This window comes from Saimiri boliviensis, chromosome 7, assembly GCF_048565385.1.
Source record: "Saimiri boliviensis isolate mSaiBol1 chromosome 7, mSaiBol1.pri, whole genome shotgun sequence".
Lineage (NCBI taxonomy): Eukaryota > Metazoa > Chordata > Mammalia > Primates > Cebidae > Saimiri > Saimiri boliviensis.
Genome location: NC_133455.1, coordinates 90824868 through 90848424, shown reverse-complemented (window position 1 = coordinate 90848424; position 23557 = coordinate 90824868). Strand labels below are relative to the sequence as shown.

The 23557-nt window shown below is 39.4% G+C and overlaps 1 protein-coding gene and 1 pseudogene across 2 annotated transcripts in view; one reads left to right on the top strand and one right to left on the bottom strand.

Annotated features, from left to right (window-relative positions):
- The window catches only part of FAR2 (fatty acyl-CoA reductase 2), a 154973-nt gene that overhangs the window by 37213 nt on the left and 94203 nt on the right, over window positions 1–23557 (bottom strand). For both annotated transcript variants that reach the window (XM_003926616.4, XM_003926617.4), the window contains exon 2: window positions 16119–16347. In XM_003926616.4, the coding sequence (XP_003926665.2) occupies window positions 16119–16307 (189 nt within the window). In that variant the 5' untranslated portion in view covers window positions 16308–16347. The remainder of the gene's footprint in view (window positions 1–16118; window positions 16348–23557) is intronic.
- LOC101031562 (anaphase-promoting complex subunit 15 pseudogene) lies at window positions 7120–7979 on the top strand (annotated as a pseudogene).

Below are 23557 nucleotides of genomic sequence, written 5' to 3'. Positions count from 1 at the left end.
CTTCCCTTTTCTCCTTCCTCCCTTCCTTCCTCCCTCCCTCCCTTCCTTTTCTTCCTTCCTTGCCTCCTTCCCTCCCTCCTTCCTTCCCTTTTCTCCTCCCTCCCTCCTTCCTTCCTTCCTTCTTTCTGACAGGAAAACTGAAAACTACTTACACTAGAGGCCTCTTGCTTTCTGTGGAATAGTTTCTTAGTTCTTAGGAAAAATTAAAAAACAAACAAAAAAACAACAGTTCATGGAACACAACTGGCTTTGTACATTTAAATGCAAATATTTCCAATTTTGGAAGTTTAAATGTTTCCAACTGCCTTTGCCTTAAATAGAGATTAAACAGAATCACTGATGTCAATCAGGAATTCATTTTTGGAAGTTGAGAAAAAGCAGCTTTTATACAGGGAAGCCTGGGGCAAGCATTAACATACTTTTATTTTTCCCTACAAGAGTCTGAAAATTAACAAGGAACTTGTAAAATAAAATTAGCACTTCTATCGTGTGCTTCTTTAATAATCAACAATGTTAGATTGTTGGGCTTTTCTTTGCAGATGTGTTCTAATTCAAAGTTTTTTGTTTTGTTTTGTTTTATTTTTTAGTTCAAAGTTAATTTGTTTACCTCTTAAAAATTAATTTAAGCCTTCTAGGAAATGCCAGTGATAGTCTCAAAAGGATTCAATAAACTAGTTCATAAAAGGTCCCTATCTTCTACTGTCTTAAATCTAATCATGTTCTGTGAACTGTGGACCCAGTGAGTAAGGCTGCGTGATTTATCACGAAGTGTTCTCTATTGTATTTCAAAGTTGATTTACCTCAGGGGTGATTGAGGGTTTGCTGTGTATCACATTTTTCCAGAGAAACTGGTTTGAAGTATCCAGTGCAACCTGCCAATATCTGTCTTTGTTTATAAACCCACTTACTGGTGTTATCATTCAGGATAGTCCCTATCTAAAAACTCTGAATTTTATCTGGTCTCCCTAGATGAGGAATTCTGAACCTGGTACAATCTCATTCTAACTCTTCTCTTATATACTAAGTACTTATACTATATACTTTACTATAAGTTAACAGGAAAAGGTTGACCATTTTTCATATCCTTTCAATTCTCTCATGTTTTTCAGTGTCTGAGCTCACACTCATTCTTAAGTAACTGCATGACTTTTAATAATTTCTACTACTTCAGGTTTTATTCCCTAGGCATAGATATTGTCCTTTTAATGTTTTCTCAAAGAATTACTCAGAGTAGATTATTAGCAACTTAAGATCCTAAACAGATATACATGGGATATGGTCGTTGTAAAAAGAAACATATCAGTAAGACACTAGGAAACTCAAAATGCTTTCCTTTGAACTTTACTACTTAATAATTTATTTGCAACTCATTATCTAGTATAGCGGTGAAAGCCATCCATGTATTTTAAAGCAAAGACATATTTAAGATAACAATAAAGATAAAATACCAATTTCACTATCTAGATTTGCTTTCGACACAATGAAAAGCTGACTGGTTCATAATTACATGAGCATATTTTCCATAGGTAAGAGATGAAACAGCAGCTTAGAAACCCTAGGGATCATCAAGTTGAATATGTGGTGAGCATGCTCATATTTCAACACATGAAATCTGGTGTGCTTTCCCTAGCAGCAACTCAGATTTTGTGAAAAAATAGAAGATAATTTTTAAAAAAGCAATGTCAAATACTTAGAATCCTATTTCTAATAAGTCAAACTATTTAATTTTAATAAAGTTTCAAAACTAAAAGTGAATTAAACTTATACTTGATGACATAATTTTGTAAATTCATGATTGATTTCTGCCTTATTCTGATTTGTTTACTATTTTACACGATAAGTGCTTCATTTCTTCCACTGTAAATGTGTAATGCGTTCACTGTATTTGGAAAACACTGAAAGTAGAAGATTACTGTTCTTATTTTTTCACTATTACAGAGGGTAATTTTTCCTCACCATAGAAGTAGCATAATCATAATTCTAATTTGAAAATGCAAAAAAATAAAATTAATCCAAGATCACATCGACATTTAGGGCTAATAGTTGAGATTATTTCTTTTTTTTTTTTAATAGTTGAGATTATATATTTTTTTCCAGACACCACCCATCGAGATTATACTGAATACAGTTTTGCAACCTGTTTTTCCACCGAAGATATTACAAGCCTTTTCATGTCATTTACTATTTTGTAAAACATGATTTTTAATGCCTGAATACTTGTCTAACACTTGTATGTATTGTTGTTTATTTAGTCATTCCTCTATCGTGAAACATTCAAATTGGATCCAAGTTTACTGTAAGTAATACTACAATAAAAATATCTATACATTATTTGTGGTGTTTCTGGTTGTTTTCTTGGAGTGCCACCTTAATTATCTTTTTGAGAAAGTACTCAAGAATCCTGTCAATTATTCAGATACTTTCCCTGCTACTGGTATGTCCCTTTAAGTGCTCTGAAAATACTTAAGAAACTTAAGAAAATTAATCCTGTATTGCGATTCTTCAGTTCCAGTTCTCTGTGGCCAATGGATTTTTTTAAATACCTTTGTCCAAAGCATCTCTCCTTTAATTGTTTCTCTCTGACAGCAGGGAAACTGGAAGTCAGAGGCAATAGCCATGCATACCATAAAAGGAAATGAAGCAGATGTATGAATTTTGATACACAGAACAGATGTCCTTTTGGTCATATTTCCTGGAGGATATAGTAGTAATCAAAAGCAAACTGGTAACATTTTTGGTTACGATGTTTTAAAGAAAAACTTCCAAACCTCACATAGCTAGTATGGTCTATTTCCCTTCAGGAACACTGTAGTACTTAGAGTGAGTTGGAATTCATTCATGATTATGTGTGACTGGAGAGCTGGTATTGCTTAAAAGCTATACCAGGCCCTACTTAGGAACAAGTTACAACTTCATTTAAACCACTCTGTTTACTCCAAACTAGTTAAAGTTAAATGGCAGAATCTAGAGGGGTCTTGACTAACATGAGATAATAAATATTTACAGAATCTGATACCTACCGAAAGACTCTGACCCAGATAGGAAAGTTCTTCAGAGTAAAAACCAAGAAGGGTAAGAGTGGCTATGCAATAGAAGTAAGCCTTGGCCTGGACCCAGACAAGATCATTGCTCAAGAGATTGGTTTTGGAAGTATATTTGGCTGAGATTAAAGTCTCAAGTGATATGAAGACAATGTTAAAGATAAATCCAAACTCTTCTCGATCGCTTGACATGTTTCCAATCAGCATCAACTTGATTCCTGGTAAGCTGGTGTAACATGGTGAGTTATGTCTTATTTCATACTTTATTTGGTTAGAATTTAGGGGAGAGGGTAAAGGTGCAGGTTGGTTATTTCAAATGCGCAGGCCACCTCCACCAACTTTCCAATACAGGGCTATTACTTAAGGGAATATGCCCATAAAACTGAGATTTTCTAGTAATTCTGCTTCTGTGCATTCCTAATTTAAGACTCAATGAGGATGAAATACTTTTAGATTTGGCAAACACTGCACTATTTTCTCGAATTTTTTGGATTTGTTAAAACCAATAACAAATTTATTACCCAATTTGTTTTCCTTTAACGTTTTTTCCCCTGTGTTGCCACTGTATCCTCCACATCTGGCCCAGTGCTTGATGCTTAGTAGGCACTCAGCCAATACTTACTGAATGAACACATTTAATGCATTCCAGTTTTAGTTTTTAGATGATGTTGTGTCTAATACATCCTCCTTCCTTCTTTCACTTCTTCATTAATCCTTTTGTTCATGTCTTTTACTTATGCCATGCTATCACACTGTGTGCATGAACCAAGGGATTTACTTTTTCTTCCACAGCCCCAGAGTTCGCAAATGACTGACCTTAAACCTAAAACACCCAATGGTTTCCACCTTTACTCTTGCAGAATGACTTATGAAGCCAAAGACCACAAGAAGAGTACAGTTCTTAAGGGCCACTTCAGAGGTGGCAGCCAGGGAATAAGAAATAAGGAAGAACCTTCCAGAGAATGGAGCCACCACAAAAAAATGATGGAAAAGAGGGTTCCTCCCAGAGAGCAGATTTAGAGGCTACTTAAGGAATTTCCCCACTCACAGTGTAGAAAGCTTCTCAATACTTGCTAATCAGGATTTTCTTATGGTTATACTCTAGAGACTGCTGCTTGCCTGCCTGTCTTCTCTTTTTTGAATGGAAGGTTTGTTTGTTTGTTATTTTTTCTTCAATTCTGGTGAACTTGTCACTGTTCTACAATGACAAGAGGAAAACAAAGATACTTTTTACCTCTACATGGGAAGCAGAAAATTGGCTTTTTTATCCAAGAATGCCAAATGAGAAGCTGACATATCTGGATCTGATAGAGAGGACAATCTATTCCCCCTTGGACTTTGGATTGGATGCAATAATAGTATAGGACCCTGGGGTAGGAATGAGTGTCTTTTATGTGTGGGAAAGACAGGAAAGATTTTTGGCGACCTAAAAAGAAGGCCATGGCAGAACCTCATTAGTTGTTCAACAATACTATTTTCCTTTTCTCCTGGGCACACGGTTATGCGTTTTCCAGCCATCCTTGTAGTTAGATGCCCAGTGACAGTTCTGAGAGTGGAATGTGGACAGATGTGGTGGGCACTTCTGTGCCTGGGCCACAAAAAACTTCCACATGATGTTCAGTGTCTCTTTTACCCCACTGACAGCTGTATATTGTCATCCAGAGAGACCTTGGATGGCTCAGAAGCCATGTGCAGAAGATGGCAACCTTCCATCAGCATGGATCCTTGAATGACTGTGGAGTGCAATGCCTTCTCCCAATTACACCTACTGTGCTGAGAAGCAACTTTCATTTGTGTCAAGTTACTAATTGGGGGGTTTGTCTCCTTCAGCACCCACATTAGTCCAACTCATGCAGAATGGAGAGTGAATGTGAACACATATGGCACAAACTGGTGAAACCTAGGACTTTAAGACTATAGATGAATTTCTGATTATACTCTCCTTTCCTTCAAAAAGGTTTTCTCAAATTAAATGTTATAATATAAATATGAATTCTTAAATGTCTTTCTAGTGAAATGATGACTAACTATAGAAAAGAGAATGCAGGAACGCATACATCCTTGGTAAGAGTGTGAAATTGATGCAGGCTATCTAGAGGGTCTTGCTTAGCGATACTGAACAAAAGAACCTATCTGGGTAAAAGAAATGAGAGGTTACTGATAAAAAGCTAATATTTATACTGCACAATATAAAACATTACTTTATACTTAGGATCACATTTGATCTTTAAAAATCACGGTGAAATAGCCATTATCATCATATCCAGTTTATGCATAATAAAAACAAGACTCATATGGATTAGGTAACTAGGTCATGGTCTCTCTACCAAGTTCTACTTCTCTGATTAAGGAGAGTATTTAGAGCTTCAGTGTTCTTTCTACTGCCCTCTGCTACCTCCCAGTACAGACATAAGAACTAAACCTACAAGTAACCTGCTATTGAGGGTTTAGACTTTTAGAAGCTTTAGCCATCCAAAACATAGCTGTGAGACCATAAAGAGAGAAAAACAGTTTACCAAAGCCCATATTTATTTCACCAAGAAAAAGCCAGGTCTGTGAAATATTGCTTAGAATTTGTGTACTAAACTCAGCATAATGAATAAACTCAGTGACCTCATTTTCTCCTAGATTACAATAAATAGAAGACTGAAAATGATGAGAAGATAAACAAAGAAAACTTCAGCTAACAGGGTAGAGGATGACCCATTGAAAGACTGGGCGTTCACGTGTGGGAGTAAAGGCAGGTCCTAGTGGTAGGCAGTCCAAGGCAAGTGTTGTCTCCTTTTGTTGTTTGAGTCTAAATTTATGACAACTCAAGAAACGACCTTGGCCTGCTGGATCAACTTGGTATGGAGCTCATGTGAAATGAAAGATGATTCATAAACATAACTAATTCATCCCAGGCAACAGCAGAGATGACCATGAAAAATTAGCCACCTGAGAATTCTCAACTATTCTTGGAGAATGTCATTAATTACATTTTTATTAAAGGGCAGAGATATCCAAGCTGACATATGGGTTACAAAGGCAAAGTAGAATTTCTCTCTATGGGTTTTGTTAATGAGAAATATGAATTAATAAGCTTTTTGCTTTTGCTAATACAAAACATACTCATCAATTCATCATCTTCAATTCAGAAATAACTAGGGTTCGATGGTATCTTAAATTTAAAAAATAAAACTGAAAACCCAACCAGCAGCCATTTTCTGCATTCCTGAGTGCTTAGGACTCTGCACTTCTAGTCTAGCAAATATCTTCCAGTTGCAATTTTAAACATTTTTCCCCCAGATCTTTCAGGAGACCTGTAATAGTATCAAGTCTAGCTTTCTGTAAGCAGTCAGTCTCCTCTATCCACCTTTACTTTATACAGGCTCCTAAATTCAACCTTAGAATAAAAAGTACTTTTCTTGTGTTATTGAAAGTCTGTTCTCTAGCCAGGTGTGGTAGCTCACACCTGTAATCCCAGCACTTTGGGAGGCTGAGACCAGAAGATTGCTTGAAACCAGGAGTTTGCGACAAGCCTATACAGTGTAGTGAGACCACCGTGTCTTAAAAACAACAACAACAACAAAAAAGCTGGGTGTGATGTCACATATTTGTGGTCCCAGCTACTTGGGAGGCTACAGTGAACCATGATCATGCGCTGCCCTCCAGCCTTGGTGATAAGAGAGAGACCATGTCTCAGTACTTAAAAGAAAAGTCTATCCTCTGTCTCAAAGAGACTTTGTTGTTGTATTAAAACCATAGAAAATATGTATAAACCAAGTGTGGTGGCTCACACTTGTAATCCTAGAAATTTGAGAGACCGAGGCAGGAGGATTGCTTGAGGCCACAAGTTCGAGACCAGCCTAAGCAATCTAGTGAGACCCCATCTCTACAAAAATTTGAAAATTAGCCAGTTTTGGCAGCTTGTGCCTGTATTCCCAGCTACTCAGGAGGCTGAGGCAAGAGAATCCCTTGAACCCAGGAGTTTGAGGTTACAGTGAGCTGATTGCAAACTGTACTCCAACCTGGACAACAGAGTGAGACCCTGTCCTCCAAAAAAAAAAAAATAAATAAGAGGGGAGTGGGAAAAACAAAAGGAGACAAAGGACGCATGCGTTTGGTGAGTCCCGGATTCTGGTGGGTTCTTCCGCTCAGGCTGGGTGAAGCGCTTCCGGGTCGCCGCGGCAGTCGCCTCCCCGCGCAATGAAGACAGTGAGGCCCAGAGAGGTTAAGTGACTCAGCCAAGGTCAAAGAGCTAGTAAGTGGTGGAGCCAGGACTCAAACCCAGTCTAGGAGCCATGTCCACTTTGTTCCCCTCGCTCTTCCCTCATGTGACTGAGACACTGTGGTTTAATCTGGATCGACCCTGTGTGGAAGGGATAGAGCTGCAGCAGCAGGCACAGCAGTATCAGGCCTGACTCCAAAGCATTGCAGAGAAAGACAACAACCTGGTTCCTATTGGCAAGCCAGCATCAGAGCACTATGATGACGAGGAAGAAGAAGATGATGAAGACGATGAGGATAGTGAAAAGGACTCAGAGGATGATGAGGACATGCAGGACATGGACGAGATGAATGATTACAATGAGTCACCTGATGATGGAGAGGTCAATGAGGTGGACATGGAAGGCAACGAACAGGATCAGGACCAGTGGATGATCTAGGTAGACCAGGCAGGGTGGCCTCAGGGAGATTCCAGGCCAGCCCAACCTACCCTGCATCCCAACCCCCAACCCCTGCCCACAGAACCAGCTAATGACCCCAGTGCCTGAAAGTGCCCTTGGGTACCTCCTCAGTTGTTGCCAGGATCTGGTGTCCTTGGCCCCTCCCAGGCCATCAGTCTGCATTTGAAATCCCCAGGGCCTGAGCCCCACTTCACCTTCCTGGCCAGTACCTCACCCCTTGGTGGCCAGGTCTGGTTTCTTTCTAAGTTTCTTTAATAAAGACAAAGGAGTGATTCCCACCCACCCACCTACCCCCCGCAAAAAAATAAGAAAAGAAGAAAATCTGTACAAATGAATGTTTTAAATTGGAACAATTACTATAGGATCAAAATGCTCATTTGATGAGATGGAAATTTCTTCTTAAGCCTCTATCCATTTCTGGTTTTGTAGCAAAGGCATGATTCTACTTCTATAAATTTTTTGCCTTATATAGTCAGATAGAAGCATGCAAAGTAGGCAGAGCCTAGCCATCTACCTGAAAGAAATGCCCTCCTGCATTCTCTTGAGCATATTAACTCTTCCTGAGTTTCAGTTACACCATCTCTGGAGTCTTTTTCTGGCTGCATAATTTTAAAACAGATGTCACTTGTTATTCTCTCTCAAAGTGCCTTGTTCTTTATCTTCATAGTACTTCTCAAAATACTTACATATACATTTATTTCTTATGAAACTTGTCTACCTCACTGGATTTTAAGATCTATGAGGTCAATCCTATGTCTGTTTTATTTTCTACCTTATTGCCCCCATTCCCCAGACACAGAGCAAGATGTGCCTGACGTATATTTGGTTCTCAATAAATATTTGTCATATTTGTGTGCTTGTTCAACTTCTCTCGCTCTTTTTGTGTGTAGGTATGTACTTTGTCATTTCTGGACACAGGGATTTCCTTATTTTGCCTCAAGTTCAGCTATGCATTAAAACTATTTTATAAAAATGTATTTTATCCCTTTTTTTTTTTTTTTTTGAGACTGAGTTTCACTCTGTTGGCCAGGCTGGCGTGCAGTGGTGCAATCTTGGCTCACTGCAGCCTCTGGCTCTTGGGTTCAAGCCATTCTCCTGCCTCAGCCTCCTGAGTAGCTGGGATTACAGGGGACTGCCACCATGCTCAGCTAATTTTGTATTTTTAGTGCAGATGGGGTTTTCACCATGTTGGCCAGACTGATCTCGAACTCCTGACTTCAAGTGATCCGCCCACCTCGGCCTCCCAAAGTACTAGGATTACAGGTGTAAGCCACCATGCCCAGCCTTAACATGTTTAGGTTTTTATATCAGAAGGCATTTTCTGGTCCTCTATTTCAGGAGTTCGCAAACTTCTCGTAAAGGGCCAGATAATATTCTCAGCTTTGCAGGCCGTGTGATGTCTATCCCAACTACTTAATTCACATTTATCTTTCCTGTTGTCATCAGCATTAATTAAGTACTAATTTTTTAATTATTATTTGAGTAGTAGGAAATTATCTAGCTGCCAAGATAAAAAAGACCTTCAATGCGAGTGTCAGGCCCTAAAAGATAAAGCTCAAACGCCCTCCTATATTTTAGTATGAATTTAAAGCTAGTATTTGCTGAGTGTTTACTGTGGTTCAGGCAGTATTCTAAGTGCCTTTCCTATGTTAACTCATTTATATCTCACAACAGTACAAAAGACAATGACTATTATAATTTCCATTTGGAAACTAAGGCTCAGTTATGGAAAATCACACCACCCAGTGGTGGAGAGAGACAAACTCAGGTCTGTCTGACTCCGGAAACATGCTGCACTCAGGATGCTAAGCCCCTAACATCCATTTTTCTCTCTTGATGAGTGTCTGAATTATCAAGCAGATATTCACCTTTCTCCAGCAGCCACCTTGCCTGAGAACATATAATCTCACTACAGTTCTGGGGAAAAGTTTTTTGAGCTCCATGCACTCTTACCCTCTGGACCAGTCGTCCCCAAACTTTTTACACAGGGGGCCAGTTCACTGTCCCTCAGACCGTTGGAGGGCCGCCACATATTGTGCTCCTCTCACTGACCACCAATGAAAGAGGTGCCCCTTCCTGAAGTGCGGGGGCGGGGGGCAGATAAATGGCTTCAGGGGGCCGCATGCAGCCCGCGGGCCATAGTTTGGGGACACCTGCTCTAGACAGTGACTGGCTTAGGTCTGAGGTTTCTGAATAAATCAATACATAGTATAACTCGGGCCATAGAGGCTGACCAGAAATGGACATGTAATCTCAACAAGGCTGATAAGATGGGAGGGAAATTTGCTGAAGATTTTTAGAAAACAAGTTTCATCAATCTTGGGAAAAAATATTTGAGAGGGCCAGCCTCTCCTCATCTGAAGATTGCCATGTATGTGTGTGAAGCTTGAAGCTACAGCAAACATCTTATTCATCATGAGGATAAAACCAGAATAAAGTGGTAGAGTTGAGAGACCCAAAGACCAAGGCAGTCAGAGCCCACTTAAATTATAGCTGCTCACCACTCCAGTGCTGGATTTTTTCCACTGTATAATCAATACCTCACCTTGGTGTTTCAAACCAGTTTCAGTTGGGTTTTCTTTCAATGGAATGCAACCTGACTGATGTAATTATGTGAAGTCTTTCAAGATCTGGCCTTGGCATACTTTTCTAGTCCTCATTTTTACTTGTCTAGGGCCCAGTAAATTACCCAGAGTTTCCCAAACACACCACACTATTCATGCATAAGCAAGCATGATTCTTTCTGCCTTCATTGCCCTTTGCTCTCGTCTCCCTTGAGAACTCAGGCTGCGTTGCAATCATGTTCCAAATGTGTCTCCACCAGTCCATGTGGCTACATGATTTTTCTCTTTACACTCTTCACACTTTTCATGCACTTAAGACATAAAAGCACTCCATAAGTGTCTTTAGGATTAATAAAAATGATGGACAACATGGAAATCTGAATCACAATATAGTCTTTCTCTACAAGATACTTAACCAACTATATCAATGCTGTCTGGTACAACTTCTGTGATAATGGAAATGTTCTATACCTGCCCTGTCCAGTAAAAATAAGCCACTAACCATGTGTGGCTATTGAGCACTTGAAATGTAGCTATTATGACTGAAGAACTGAATTTTAAGTTTCATTTAATTATAACTGATTAAAATTTAAATAGCTATATATGGCTAGTGGCTACTATACTGAATAGCACAGATGTAGACAAGAACTTTTAAAAATTCTCCAAACATGGGAATGTGTCACCTAAATGATTTCAGATACCAAGCTAAACAAAAACATCTGGAGATGGTACCATTTTGACTCTAACAATTTTTTTTTTATTGAAGGCAATATATATACATACGTATATATACACACACAAACATACACATATATGTGTGTATATATTCATACACACACACACACATATATATATATATATATATATATATATATATATATATATAATCTAGAGGTTTCTTTTACCTTTCAAAAACAGTTCATCCCCATAACTTAAAAAATATAATTTCATCTTTCTTGTCTTTGTTTTGAATTTTCAATTTCAAAGTGAATACGAGCAATTATATCTTGAATCTCATAGGTGGCCAGTAACTATTTGTTAAGTAACTCCTTATTTGCATAGAAATTTATCCACAGCCAATCAGCAACAGCATTCTTATATTCTGAAACATACATAATTTGTGTAGCAAAAGCTTTTCAGTTTTGGGATAAGCAGCAATAAAGTCAAGCAGATAATTTTTTCCATGGAAGATCTCTTTACAGGTATCAGATTCCATAGAATGACAAGAAAATAGATATTTGCATAGCCAATGGCTTGTGTTTAATAATCAGGTGATGGAATCTGTTCTTGTTACCCACAAAATGGCCACGTATACATGTTTTGGGATCTACCACAGATGTGTTTTTTTTAACTATATTATACACATCAGATTCCCTTTTCCCACAACTCTTAGAGGGAAAAGTTTATGGAAAAAAAACATTTGGGGAGGCATAACTTTAGTATACAGCATAACGTAGCAAAAAGTGAGGCCCTAGGAAATAGTGGTGAAAGGCATACCTTAAATCCAGAAAGCCTTGGGGGCAAGAGAGAAAGACGCAGAGGCCCCCTGGGTAAGCAAGGTATTATTACAGCACTTCACAGATAAACCAAGGCTCAGCAAAGTATGTATCTAGTTTACAATCACACAGCTCATAATTGGTAATACGGAGATTGAAACCCAGGTCCGTTTGCCTCCAAAGCCCAGGCTGTTAAGAACCATCTGATCACAACAGATAGTTCCCAGGTGATACTGAATGCTGCTGATCTTGGGACCACACTTTGAGAACTACTCTTCATAAAAGTTAACAGCTGTCAATAAGTAGCCCAATAGTGAAAACAGGTGCTGAGATTTGCAAGGCCGGTTCACAGATAAGTTACATACAGTATAATCAAGATTCCTGGAACAAAGTCAGTGTTGCTGTGTTATCAAAAACGCTGCATTGAAAGAAGCAGTAGGTAAAGACTGGGTTGACCAGAAGACTCTCTGCCACAATATTTATCTAGAAATCCATAGTTGGCAACAAAGCTATCAGACTAACAAGAAATGTCCGCTCTATGATGAAAACAAGTCCAGAGGTGGGGCCAAGATGCCAGCTAGAAGCAGTGGTGATCGAAGTCTCCAATAAAAAAAATTTTTTTTAATTAAAAAAACCATAGTAAGCGTGTGAATCCTTTACCTGCAACTGCGGTATCCAGGTTCTCTCATCGAGTTGACTAGAAGGCTGACCCACGGAGGGAAGGAAGACAGCGGTGTGGTGCAGTGGCTCAGCTGAGAACCACACAGGGAAGGGGAACCCTTTCCCCCCAGCCAAGGGAGGTGGTGAGTGAGCCCACCCCCGAGCTGGGGAAACTGCTTTGTCCATGGAACTGTGCAACTCACAGGCTGGAAGATCCCACTGGCAAACCTACGCGACCAGGGCCTAGCATCCCAACCCAGAAAGTACAGATTCTTAAGGCCTCTCAGCTGGAATCTGCTTAAGCCTACTAAACTCCGAAGGGAGCGGGGGTCTGCGACCAGGATTGGCTGCCACTGCCTGCTGTCTAAGCCAGTCGGGCTCCTTGTGGGAGGGGCAGCAGCCAGCACGGGGACTCACACCGCCTAACACGCAAAGCTCCCGGGGCGGGGAAGGGCGGCACCCATTTCTATAGCTCCAGGCTGCTCCATTCCCCTGCTGGAGCCAGGGAGGCTGGATGGCCTTGTCCCAAGGCTTGTCCCCACAGTCCAACACACGAGCGGTGGTAGTCAGGGCCCAGAGTGCTTCTTCATGCCTAACCCTGACCCATCCTTCCTCAGTGGTGGGGGAGGGGCTTCCCTACAATATCTTCAGTAACTCCAGCCAGACGCTCAGGGACAGAATTCTGCTCTTACTGGGCCTGAGCACCTAGGCGGAGGGGTGGCCACAGTCTCTGTGGACCAGCAGACTTAGCCTCTCATCCTGGTAGTTCTGAGGAATCAGGGCAACCCAGACAAGTGGGTTCCCCCCAGTAAAACACACACTCCCCACCAAGGGACAAAGGTCTTCCTCACACCATGCTGCTTCCAATGCCACAACTGGGCGAGACCCTGCAACAGGGGTTGTCACTCCCTCTACAGGAGTGATCTGCTGGCATCAGGTTGGTGCCCCTCGAGGTTAGAGGTCCTAGGAGAAGGAGCAGGCACCCATTTTTGCTGCTCTCCAGCCTCCTTGATTGACATCTCCAGGCACAGAAGCGAATCAGATGAATAAGGCCTGAATCGAACCCCCATCAAAGGGCAGCAGCCCTACAGAAGAGGGATCTGACTACTGAAAGAAAAACAAGCAGAAAGCAACAACAGCATCATCAACAACAAAAAGGCCCCCACAAAAATCCCATCCAAGGGTCAGCAGCCTCAAAGACCGAAACTAGACAAACCCATGAAGATGAGAAAAAATCAATGGAAAAAATGCTGAAAACTCAAAAGGCCAGAATGCCTCTCTCCTCCAAATGATCGCAACATCTCTCCATCACGGGTGCAGAACTGGACAGAGGATCAAATGGACGAATTAGACACAAGTAGGCATCAGAAGATGGGTAATAAAAGACTATGATGAGCTAAAAGGAGCATCTTCTTGTTAGCAATTCCTCTAACATTTTATCAAGGTTCTTAGCTTCTTTGCTAAGAACCTTGATAAAATGTTAGAGGAATTGCTAACAAGAATTACCAGTTTAGAGAGGAACATAAAGGACCTGATGGTGCTGAAAAACACAGCACGAGAACATCATGAGGCATACGTAAGTATCAACAGCTGAATCAACTGAGCGGAACAAAGGATATCAGAGCGTGAAGACCGCCTTACCGAACTAAGACAAGAAGAGAGAAAAAAGAATGAAAAGGAATGAATAAAGCCTCCAAGAAATAATGGGACTTCATAAAAAGACTGAACCTACAACTGATTGGAGTACCAGAAGGAGTCAAGGAGAATGACCAACAGGAAAACACACTTCAGGATATTATCTAAAACTTCCCCAACCTAGCAAGACAGGCCAACATATAAATTCAGGAAATACAGAGAACACCATTAAGATACTCCATGAGAAGATCAACCCTAAGAAAACAAAGTCCGTTCGTGGTAGATAACTGAAAAAAGCTGTCTGAAGAGAGACCTGGGAATTTATTCTAGGTTTGGGTTCTCTGTCACATCAGCCTTTCGAGAACCATTAGTTATCCTGGAGGCAGTGTGAGCAGGAGCAAGCATGCTGGCCTTAGAGGCAGGCTGTGGGGTTGAAAATCCGACATTTCCTCTACTGAGCAGGAGACCTTAGGCCAATTAATGATGCAGGCCTCAGTTTTCCCATCTATAAAATTAGGATAGTACTGTACTGGTTCTCACGTCACAGGGTTGTTGCAAAGATACATGAAGTAAGGTGTGAAAAGAGCTTTGGAGAGTAGGCACCGTGTAGTAAATATCCAGTGAAAGTTAGCTGTTAGGATTATTATGTCCCACTGCTGGGTCAAGCTATGAGATATGAGGCTTTTCCAATTTGCTTGATGATGGTTTGTACCAAAATCGTTTTCTGTTGCAAGCAGATAAATTTGATCATCAGTGTTTCTGGGCAGTCTATAACGTGCCGTGCTATCAGATACATGTGTATCATAGATGGTAGCATTCTTACACACTGGAAAGTAGTCTGTAAAAAAGAAAAACTTTGAATTTTCTTTTTGCTCATCTTATGTCACCCCCTATATTCCAAAGTGCATAATGAACAACATGTGTACATTTTCTCATTTAGTTCCCGTGAAAGTAGTTGTTTCTATTTAAAACATCTGAAAGTTTGAAAATCTAAAACCTGAAATTTAAGAAGTAATATGACAACAAATTGATAAGCCAGAGTTCGAACTCAGATACATTTGAGACCTGAGGTTATACTGCCTTGAAATTTATAAATTAAAACATGAGAGAATACGTATAATGTCTTTTTTTTCAAGAAGAGAGAGGGTTTGATATCCAAATGCTCATTCACAGATATAATATTTTATTTCCAATGTTTTTACCTTAGAAGTACTTATCTGTAATCCTAGCAATTTGGGAGGCCCAGGCGGGCAGATTAGGAGGTCAAGAGATCAAGACCATCCTAGCTAACATGGTCAAACCCTGTCTCTACTAAAAATATAAAAATTAGCTGGACATGGTGCTGTGCACCTATAGTCCCAAGTACTTAGGAGGTTAAGGCACAAAAGAATTGCTTGAACCAGGGAGGTGGAGGTTGCAGTGAGCCAAGATCGTGTCACTGCACTCCAGTCAGGCAATAGAGTGAGACTCCATCTCAAAAAAAAAAAAAAAAAAAAAAAAAAAAAAGAGAGAACTTACGGAATAATGGAAATATCAAAAGTTTCCATAAATAAAATATATAACAGCTAAACCTTGTAGAGTTTAGACAATTTAGTAATTACATCTGCTTCCTATGCAATAGAATAGAATAGAATAGAATAGAATAGAATAGAATAGAATAGAATAAAATAGAATAGAAGAATATCCAAAAATTTGGGGAGGAAAAACCACCTTAAATTTAAAAGAAAATTAGTAAAGAGTTCAGATGAACTTGCAGCAGATACTAAACCTGAGGCATCCACTCAGGAAGTTTGAGTATTTTGATACATAGTAGTTTCCAGAACATAGATGATCTCACCTGCCCTGGACTGCAACTAAACACTCTTTTCCCTCTTTTGGGAAAACACCACCGATTTCCACGAGCAGCTGATTGCTATCTTGTTTTGTCTGCCTTCCTCTACCTGTGCAGGTAGCCTGGTCCCCACTTGCAATGTGGGGCCATAAGAGAACACTGTAGTGAATCATCTTGCCCTAAGGCATTGCCCATTACACACACCTTCCTATAAGGCATACCTTACTGTTTAGGATCTGGAAAACCCTCTGCTGGAGTGTCTGGCCAGCCTTAGGCCTCACAAGGATGTAAATGACTTTCAGGTCCGGGCTGGTGCGAAACAGCTTCTCCATCAACACTTTGCCCATGAAGCCTGTGGCCCCTGTGATGAGAATGGACTTGCCGCCATAGAAAGCTGCGATCATGGACATGATTCCTCCCTTTCTCTTTTATAGCTCCTGAAAGAGGTTCCTGAAAAGGAAGAGAAATAACAAAAGATTACATCCTCAGAAGTTCTAATACTCAAAGTCACTTAAAATGTTTCTGGTGTTTTCAAGAGTTTTGAAAGCAGAAAAAAAATAGGTCAGAGAGTGAGAGCATCGTGGCTTTTAGGCAATACGACTCATTCCAATCAATAGTTATTGAGTTCTCTCTACATGCTAGACTTTATGCCAGGAACTGTGAGCAAGAAATGAGAAAGACATGGCTCTCAAGGAATTGCTTGCAGTCGCATGGAGGAGGCAGACAGATAAAGAGATTGCTAAATAAAATATAGTACGTGCTGAAACAAAGGGAGACATGAGAGGGGTACATAGCCACATCTGGAAATTTCAGAGTGTCTGTGGGTGGTGACATCTGATCTGAAACTTGAAGACAGTGGGGTCAGGGTGACCCAAGCCAAGGAAAGAGCAAGGGCAAAGGTGCAGTAGTGAGGCACGGCATGCTTAGGGGAAATAAAGAAATGCAGCGTTACAGGACATACATGGGAAGGCTAGTACTGCCCCTGCAGCTTGTGAAACCAAAGCTTAGAATAGTTGTCACATTTTAAAAAAATATGATGTGATTTGTGTTTGAGTTTCAGATTTATTTAGAGAAAACATTGGAACAAATAATATAGTTAGGTTATTCTCTTCCTTGAGTGGAAAATGGGTCTAGGTTGAGTGCTGCCTTTTTCCCCCTCATACGCTGCTCATGGGGTGGAGACACTGAAAAGCAATGGTGGAGGAGGCCGAAAAGGGAGGCCACAGCCCATAGGCTTTGGGGTGCCCTAAAATAGCATGGGCTGCAATGCAGGGCTTGGTTTGTCCACATAAGTCCTGTGTTTGCAGAAGTGCTGAGAAAAAACAAATCTGGTGGTGGGAAGCCAGATGCAACCCTTGCTGCAGAAATGCAACAGGAAGTGTTTTGTCTTTCAGTTCAGGTTGGAGATAATTGATGGAAGACAGCAGCAGAGAGCTTTGAACTAAACAGTGCTAGAGGTCGGGGGAAGATCTTCCTTTCTGTCCACTCACTTTGCCAACTACAGAAAGTTCCCAACTGCCTGTGTGGATGGGGTTTGGGTGGATCCTGCAGAACACAGTTCCAGGAACTGACCCTGACATCAGGGCTTATAAAGAAGAAAAAAACAACTAAGAGTCAACACCCTGCTCTCCAACTCTGGCCCAGAATGTTCTGCTAGTAACCCCTCCAGCAACGATGACTCTTCCTAGTCATAATTTGTATTTTGAAGATCTTGAGGCCCTGTTCTTAGGCAGAATTCTTTGTCTTTGGACGATTATTTACTAAAAAAAAAATTTTTGAGCACCTACTATTCCGGATGCTACGGTAAGTTCTAAAGACATGCAGATGAGCAAAGCAGACTGGTCCTTGCTGTCACTCTAGCAGGGGAGGCCAGCAATGCAAAGTATGCAAAGTCAAATAAACACATAAACAAGATCATCACAGACTGCTGCACATGCTATGAAGTAAGTAAAACAGGGATCGATGACAGAAACCACACCCAATGTTCAGTGCAATTCATTTTAGGAAATCTGGATTTCGAATCACGTTAGCTGTGTTAACTGAGATACTGTTTAAGCTCCCTTGTTGAGGGTGGATGAGAGAAATATTATTATGAAGAACACGTTTGGATCTTCTCCAAACAGCAAGTAATGATGTTTTTCTCATGTTACGTAATGTTACGTGAGTATATTAGAATTCACCCAGTGACTTTCTCAAAATTTAGCACTTGGAAAAAGTACTGAATATTCTTTCCTTGCTTGTTTTAAGCTCGGAAAATTCGTGTCCCCAAGTTAGGAAGGCAGAATAGCACCGAAGATTAGCATTCAAGTTCTAAGCAAGACTGAAGTAAAATCCCAGTTCTACCACTTATTAGCTGTGTGACCTCAGGAGATCACTAATCTCTCTGTGTTTCAGTTACTCAACAGGAAAATATGGTTAACAAAAGTAACCACTTAATAGTGCTTTGGTAAGGATGAAATGGGTGATACATGCGAAGCCCTTAGCAATATACGTTGCTTATAGTGTAGACTCAAATGCTGGCTATTAGGATAGTGGCTAGTTTTACATTTTTCCTTCTTAATGGTTTTTAGCTTTACTTTTAGGCATTTATTTTAAATGTCCTGTCTCATACATTTTGTTTACCCATTTTCTTTTGTAAATGAGAGGAGACAACTTTAAACTCAATCAATCATAACAGCCAGATATTTTCACCAAATGTAACTGTACTTCATGATAAATTTTGCCTATTTCTTTTAAAATGTTGAGGTACCCTATTCCTTTAATGGGATATTAGGCATACATAAATGTGGTTGGTACAAAAACAGAAGGAAAATTAAGTCTGAAGAGGATGACTTCCCAACCTCATTTGTTCTGAAGATGTCACATGCTTCTCTTATCCAATTTCTTTCGATTTTTGCAAATGGCAAGAGATAGGTATCTAGTTTCATTCTTCTGCATATATATATATATATATCCAGTTTTCCCAGCACTATTTATTTCCCCAGTGTATGTTCTTGGCACCTTGGTCAAAAATGAATTTACTATAGGTGCGTGGATTTGTTTCTAGATTCTCTATTCTGTTCCACTGCTCTATATGTCTGTTTTTATGATAGTACCATGTTGTGTTGCTTACAATAGTTCTGTAGTATAATTTGAAGTCAGGCAATGTGATTCCTCCAGTTTTAATCTTTTTGCCCGGGATAGCTTTGGCTATTCTGGGTCCTTTGTGGTTCCATATAAATTTAAGGATTACTTTCTCTATTTCTGTGAGAAATGTCATTGGTATTTTGATAAGGATTGCATTGAATCTGTAGATTGCTTTGGGTAGTACAGATATTTTTAACAATATTGATTCTTCCAACACATGAACATAGAATATCTTTCCATTTTTGTGTGTGTCCTTATTAACTTCTTCCATCAGTGTTTTATAGGCTTGATTGTAGAGATCCTTTATTTCATTGGTTAATTTGTATTTAATTTTTTATTTGTAGCTATTGTAAATGGAATTACCTTCTTGATTTCTTTTTCAGAGTGTTCACTGTGGGCATATAGAAATGCTGCTGATTTTTGTTATGTTGATTTTGTATCCTGCAACTTTACTGAATCTGTTAATCAGTGCTAATAGTTTTTTGGTGCAGTGTTTAGCTTTTCAAGATGTAATATCGCATCATATGCAAACAAGGCTGATTTGACTTCTTCCTTTCCAATTTAGATATCTTTTTTTTCTTCCTTCTCCCTCTCTCTCCTCATTTTATTTATTTTTTTTGAGACAGGATCCCACTCTGTTGCTCACACTGCACACTGGTCTCAAACTTCTGAGCTCAAGCAATTCTCCCATCTTGCCCTCTCAAAGTGCTAAGATTACAGGCATGAGCCACTGCACCAGGCCTATTTCTTTCTCTTGTCTGGTTACTCTAGTTGGGACTTCCAGTACTATGTTGAATAACACTGGTGACAGTGGACATCCTTGTTGTGCTCCAGATCTTAGGCTTTTAGTTTTTCCCCTTTCACTATGATACTAGCTGTGGGTCTGTCATATACAGCCTTTATTATGTTGGTGTTTTATATATCCTGTTTTTTAAGGATTCTTATCACAAAGGGATGTTGAATTTTATCAAATGCTTTTTTCAGCATTAATTGAAATGATCATATGGTTTTTGTCCTTCATTCTGTTGATATGATGTATTATGTTGGTTGATTTACATGTTGAACTGTCCTTGTCTGTCTTCAATAAATCACATGTGATCGTGGTGAATGATCTTTTTAGTGTGTTCTTGAACTTAGTTTGCTAGCATTTTGTTGGAGATTTTTGCCTCACTGTTTATCAGGGATATTGGCCTATAGTTTTCTTTCTTTCTTTTTTTTCCTTTGCTGTGTCTTTATCTGGTTTTGGTATCAGGGTAATATCGGTACTATAAAATAAGTTTGGAAGTATTCCTTCCTCCTCTATTTTTTGGAATATTTTGAGTAGGATTAGTATTAGTTTTTCTTTCTATGACTTGTAAAATTCAGCAGTGAAGCCACCAGGTAATGGGCTTTTCTTTGCTGGGAGACTTTTATTACGGCTTCAATCTCGTTACTTGTTATTGCTCTATGCAGGTTTTGAATCTGTTCATGGTTCAATTTTGATAGGTTGTACATTCCTAAACATGTTTCAAGTAAATCTTCAATTTCTTCATTGACCCACTGGTCATTCAGGAGAATATTATTTAATTTCTATATGTTTGTATAGTTTCCAAAATTGGTCTTGTTGTTGATTTCTAGTTTTACTCCATTGTGGCCAGAGAAGATGCTTGATATTATTTCCACTTTTTAAATGTTTTAAGACTTGTTTTGTGACCTAATATATGGTCTATCCTTGAGAATGATCTATGTTCTGAGGAGAAGAATGTGTATTCTGTAGCTGTTGAATGACATGTTCTGTAAATATCTATTAGGTCCATTTGATCTTAGTGCAGATTCAGTTCAATGTTTCTTTACTGAGTTTCTGTCTGAGAGGTGTGTTTAATGCTGAAGATGGAGTGTTGAAGTCTCCAGCTATTATTGTATTGAGGTCTATATTTCTCTTTAATAATATTTGCTTTATGTATCTGGGTGCTCCAGTGTTGGGTGCATATATATTTACATTATATCCTGTTGCTAGTTTGACCTCTTTATCATTATATAATGAAGGCCTTTGTCCCTTCTTATAGCTTTGTCTTGAAATCTATTTTGTTTGATATAAATATAGCTAATTTTTTTTTGGTTTTTATTAGCATGGAATATCTTTTTCCATCTCTTTATTTTCTGTGTATGTGCATCTTTTTAGGTGAAGTATGTTTCTTGTGGGCAGCAGATCATGAGGTCTTGTTTTTTGATTCATTTATTCACTCTATAACTTGATTTGAGAGTGTAGTCCATTTACATTCAACGTTATTATCTATAATGACTTCCTACTGCCATTTTCTTACTTGATTTCTGATTGTTTTGTGGTCTTCTCTTTCTTCTTTCTTTTCTGTCTTCCTTTTTTAGTGAAGGTTATTTTCTCTGGAGGTATAATTTAATTTCTTGTTTTTTATTTTTAAGGTATCCATTGTATGTTTTTCAATTTGAGGTTGATGTGAAGCTTACAAATGCTATCTTAACCTGTTTTCCATTTTAAACCCATGACAACTTAACACTGATTGCATAAACAAACACACTAAAAGAAAACTAATAAAAACTCTACACTTTAACATCATCTCCCCACTTTTCATGTATTATTGTATTGGCTATGTCTTCAAAAATTGTTGTAGTTATTATTTGTGATTAGTTCATCATTTAGGCTTTCTACTTAAGTGTAGTTTACACACTACAATTAATAATACTCATTGTTACCAGTGAGCTTTCGGTACATTCAGATGATTTCTTCCTACTCATTAACATCCTTTCCTCTCATATTGAAAAACTATCTTTAGCATTTTTTATAGGACAGGTCTGGTGTTGATGAAATCCCTCAGCTTTTGTTTCTCTGGGAAACTCTTTATTTCTCCTTCATTCTTGAAGGATACTTTTGCCTGATATTTTATTCTAGGGTAAAAGATTTTTTTCTTCAGCACTTCAAATATGTCATGCCATCTTTCCTGGCCTGTTAGGTTTTCACTGAAAAGCCTGCAACAAGATGTATTGGAACTCCATTGTATGTTGTTTGTTTCTTTTTTCTTGCTGTTTTTAGGATCCTTTATGTTTGACCTTTGGAAGTTTGATTATTATATACACTGAGATAATCTCTGGGTTAAATCTACTTGTTGTCCTGTAACCTCCTTAGATCAATACTTAGATATTGATCTTTTTCTTTAGGCTTAGGAATTTCTCTGTTATTATCCCTTTGAATAAACTTTCTACCTGATCTCTTCTCTCTCTACCTCCTCTTTATGGCCAATCACTCTTAGACTTGCTCTTTTGAGGCTATTTTTTAGATCCTCTGGGCATGCTTCATTCTTTTTTATTCTTTTATCTTCTCTGTGTACTTCCAAATAAACTGTCTTCAAGCACCCAAGTTTTTTCTTCTGCTTGATGAGAGTTAAGAAACTCTGAGGCATTCTTCAGTATGTCAACTACATTTTCAGCTCCAGAATTTCTGCTTGACTCTTTATTTCAGTCTCTTTGTGAAATTCATCTGTTAGTATTCTAAATTCCTTCTCTGTGTTTTCTTGGATTTGTCACTGGTGCCTTACTCAGTTGGTTTGGTGAGGTCATGTTTTCCTGGATGGTCTTGATGCTTGTGGATGTTCTTTGGTATCTGGATGTTTAAGAGTCAGGTATTTATTGTAATCATTGCAGTTTGGGCTCGTTTGTATCAATCCTTCTTGGAAAGGCTTTCCAAGTATTCAAAGGGACCTGGATGTTGTGACCTATGTTCTTTGTCACTGAAGCCGTATCTGCACTAAGGAGTACCCCAAACCCAGCAACACTGTAGCTGTTGCACAGTCCTGAAGGTACTGCTTTGGTGACCTTGGGTAAAATTCAGGAGAATTCCGTGGAATACCAGAGACTCTTGCTTTTTTTTCTCCTACTTTCTCCCAAACAAACTGAGCCTGTCTCCCTTCAGGGTGGTGAGCTTTCCCTGAACCCAGGCAGGTCCAGAGATGCCTTCCTGGAGCCAGGGTCTGAAGTCAGGAACCTTAGGAATTTACCTGATGCTCTATTCTGCACTAGCTAAGCTGGCACCCAAGCCATAAGACAAAATTCTTCCTACTCTTCCCTCTCCTGTCCTCAAACAGAAGGAAGGCGTCTATCTCCAGAGCTACCACAGCTAGGAATGCACTGGGTCACACTTGAAGCAAGCACAGCTCTGAATCTCACCCAAGGCCCTTGGCAATTACTGCCTGGCTACCGCTGCTGATTATTCAGAAACAAGGGCTCTTTAGTTAGCAAGTGATTAATCCTGCCAGGACTGGTTTTATCACTTAAAGGCAGCAGGTTTCCTTCTGGCTTAGGGTGTGTCTAGAAATGTCATTTAACAGCTAGGTCCTGGAATGGAGGGCCTCAGGACTCTGTCTGCTGCCTTATCCTACTGTGGGTGAGCTGAGTTCCAAGTTGCAAGACAAAGTCCTCTTCACTTTTCCCACTCCTGTCCTTAAGCAGAAGGAAAGAGTCTCTACCAGAGCTGCAAGCTGCAATGCCTGTTAGGGGAGGGATGGTGCAAGCACTCCTTTGGCTG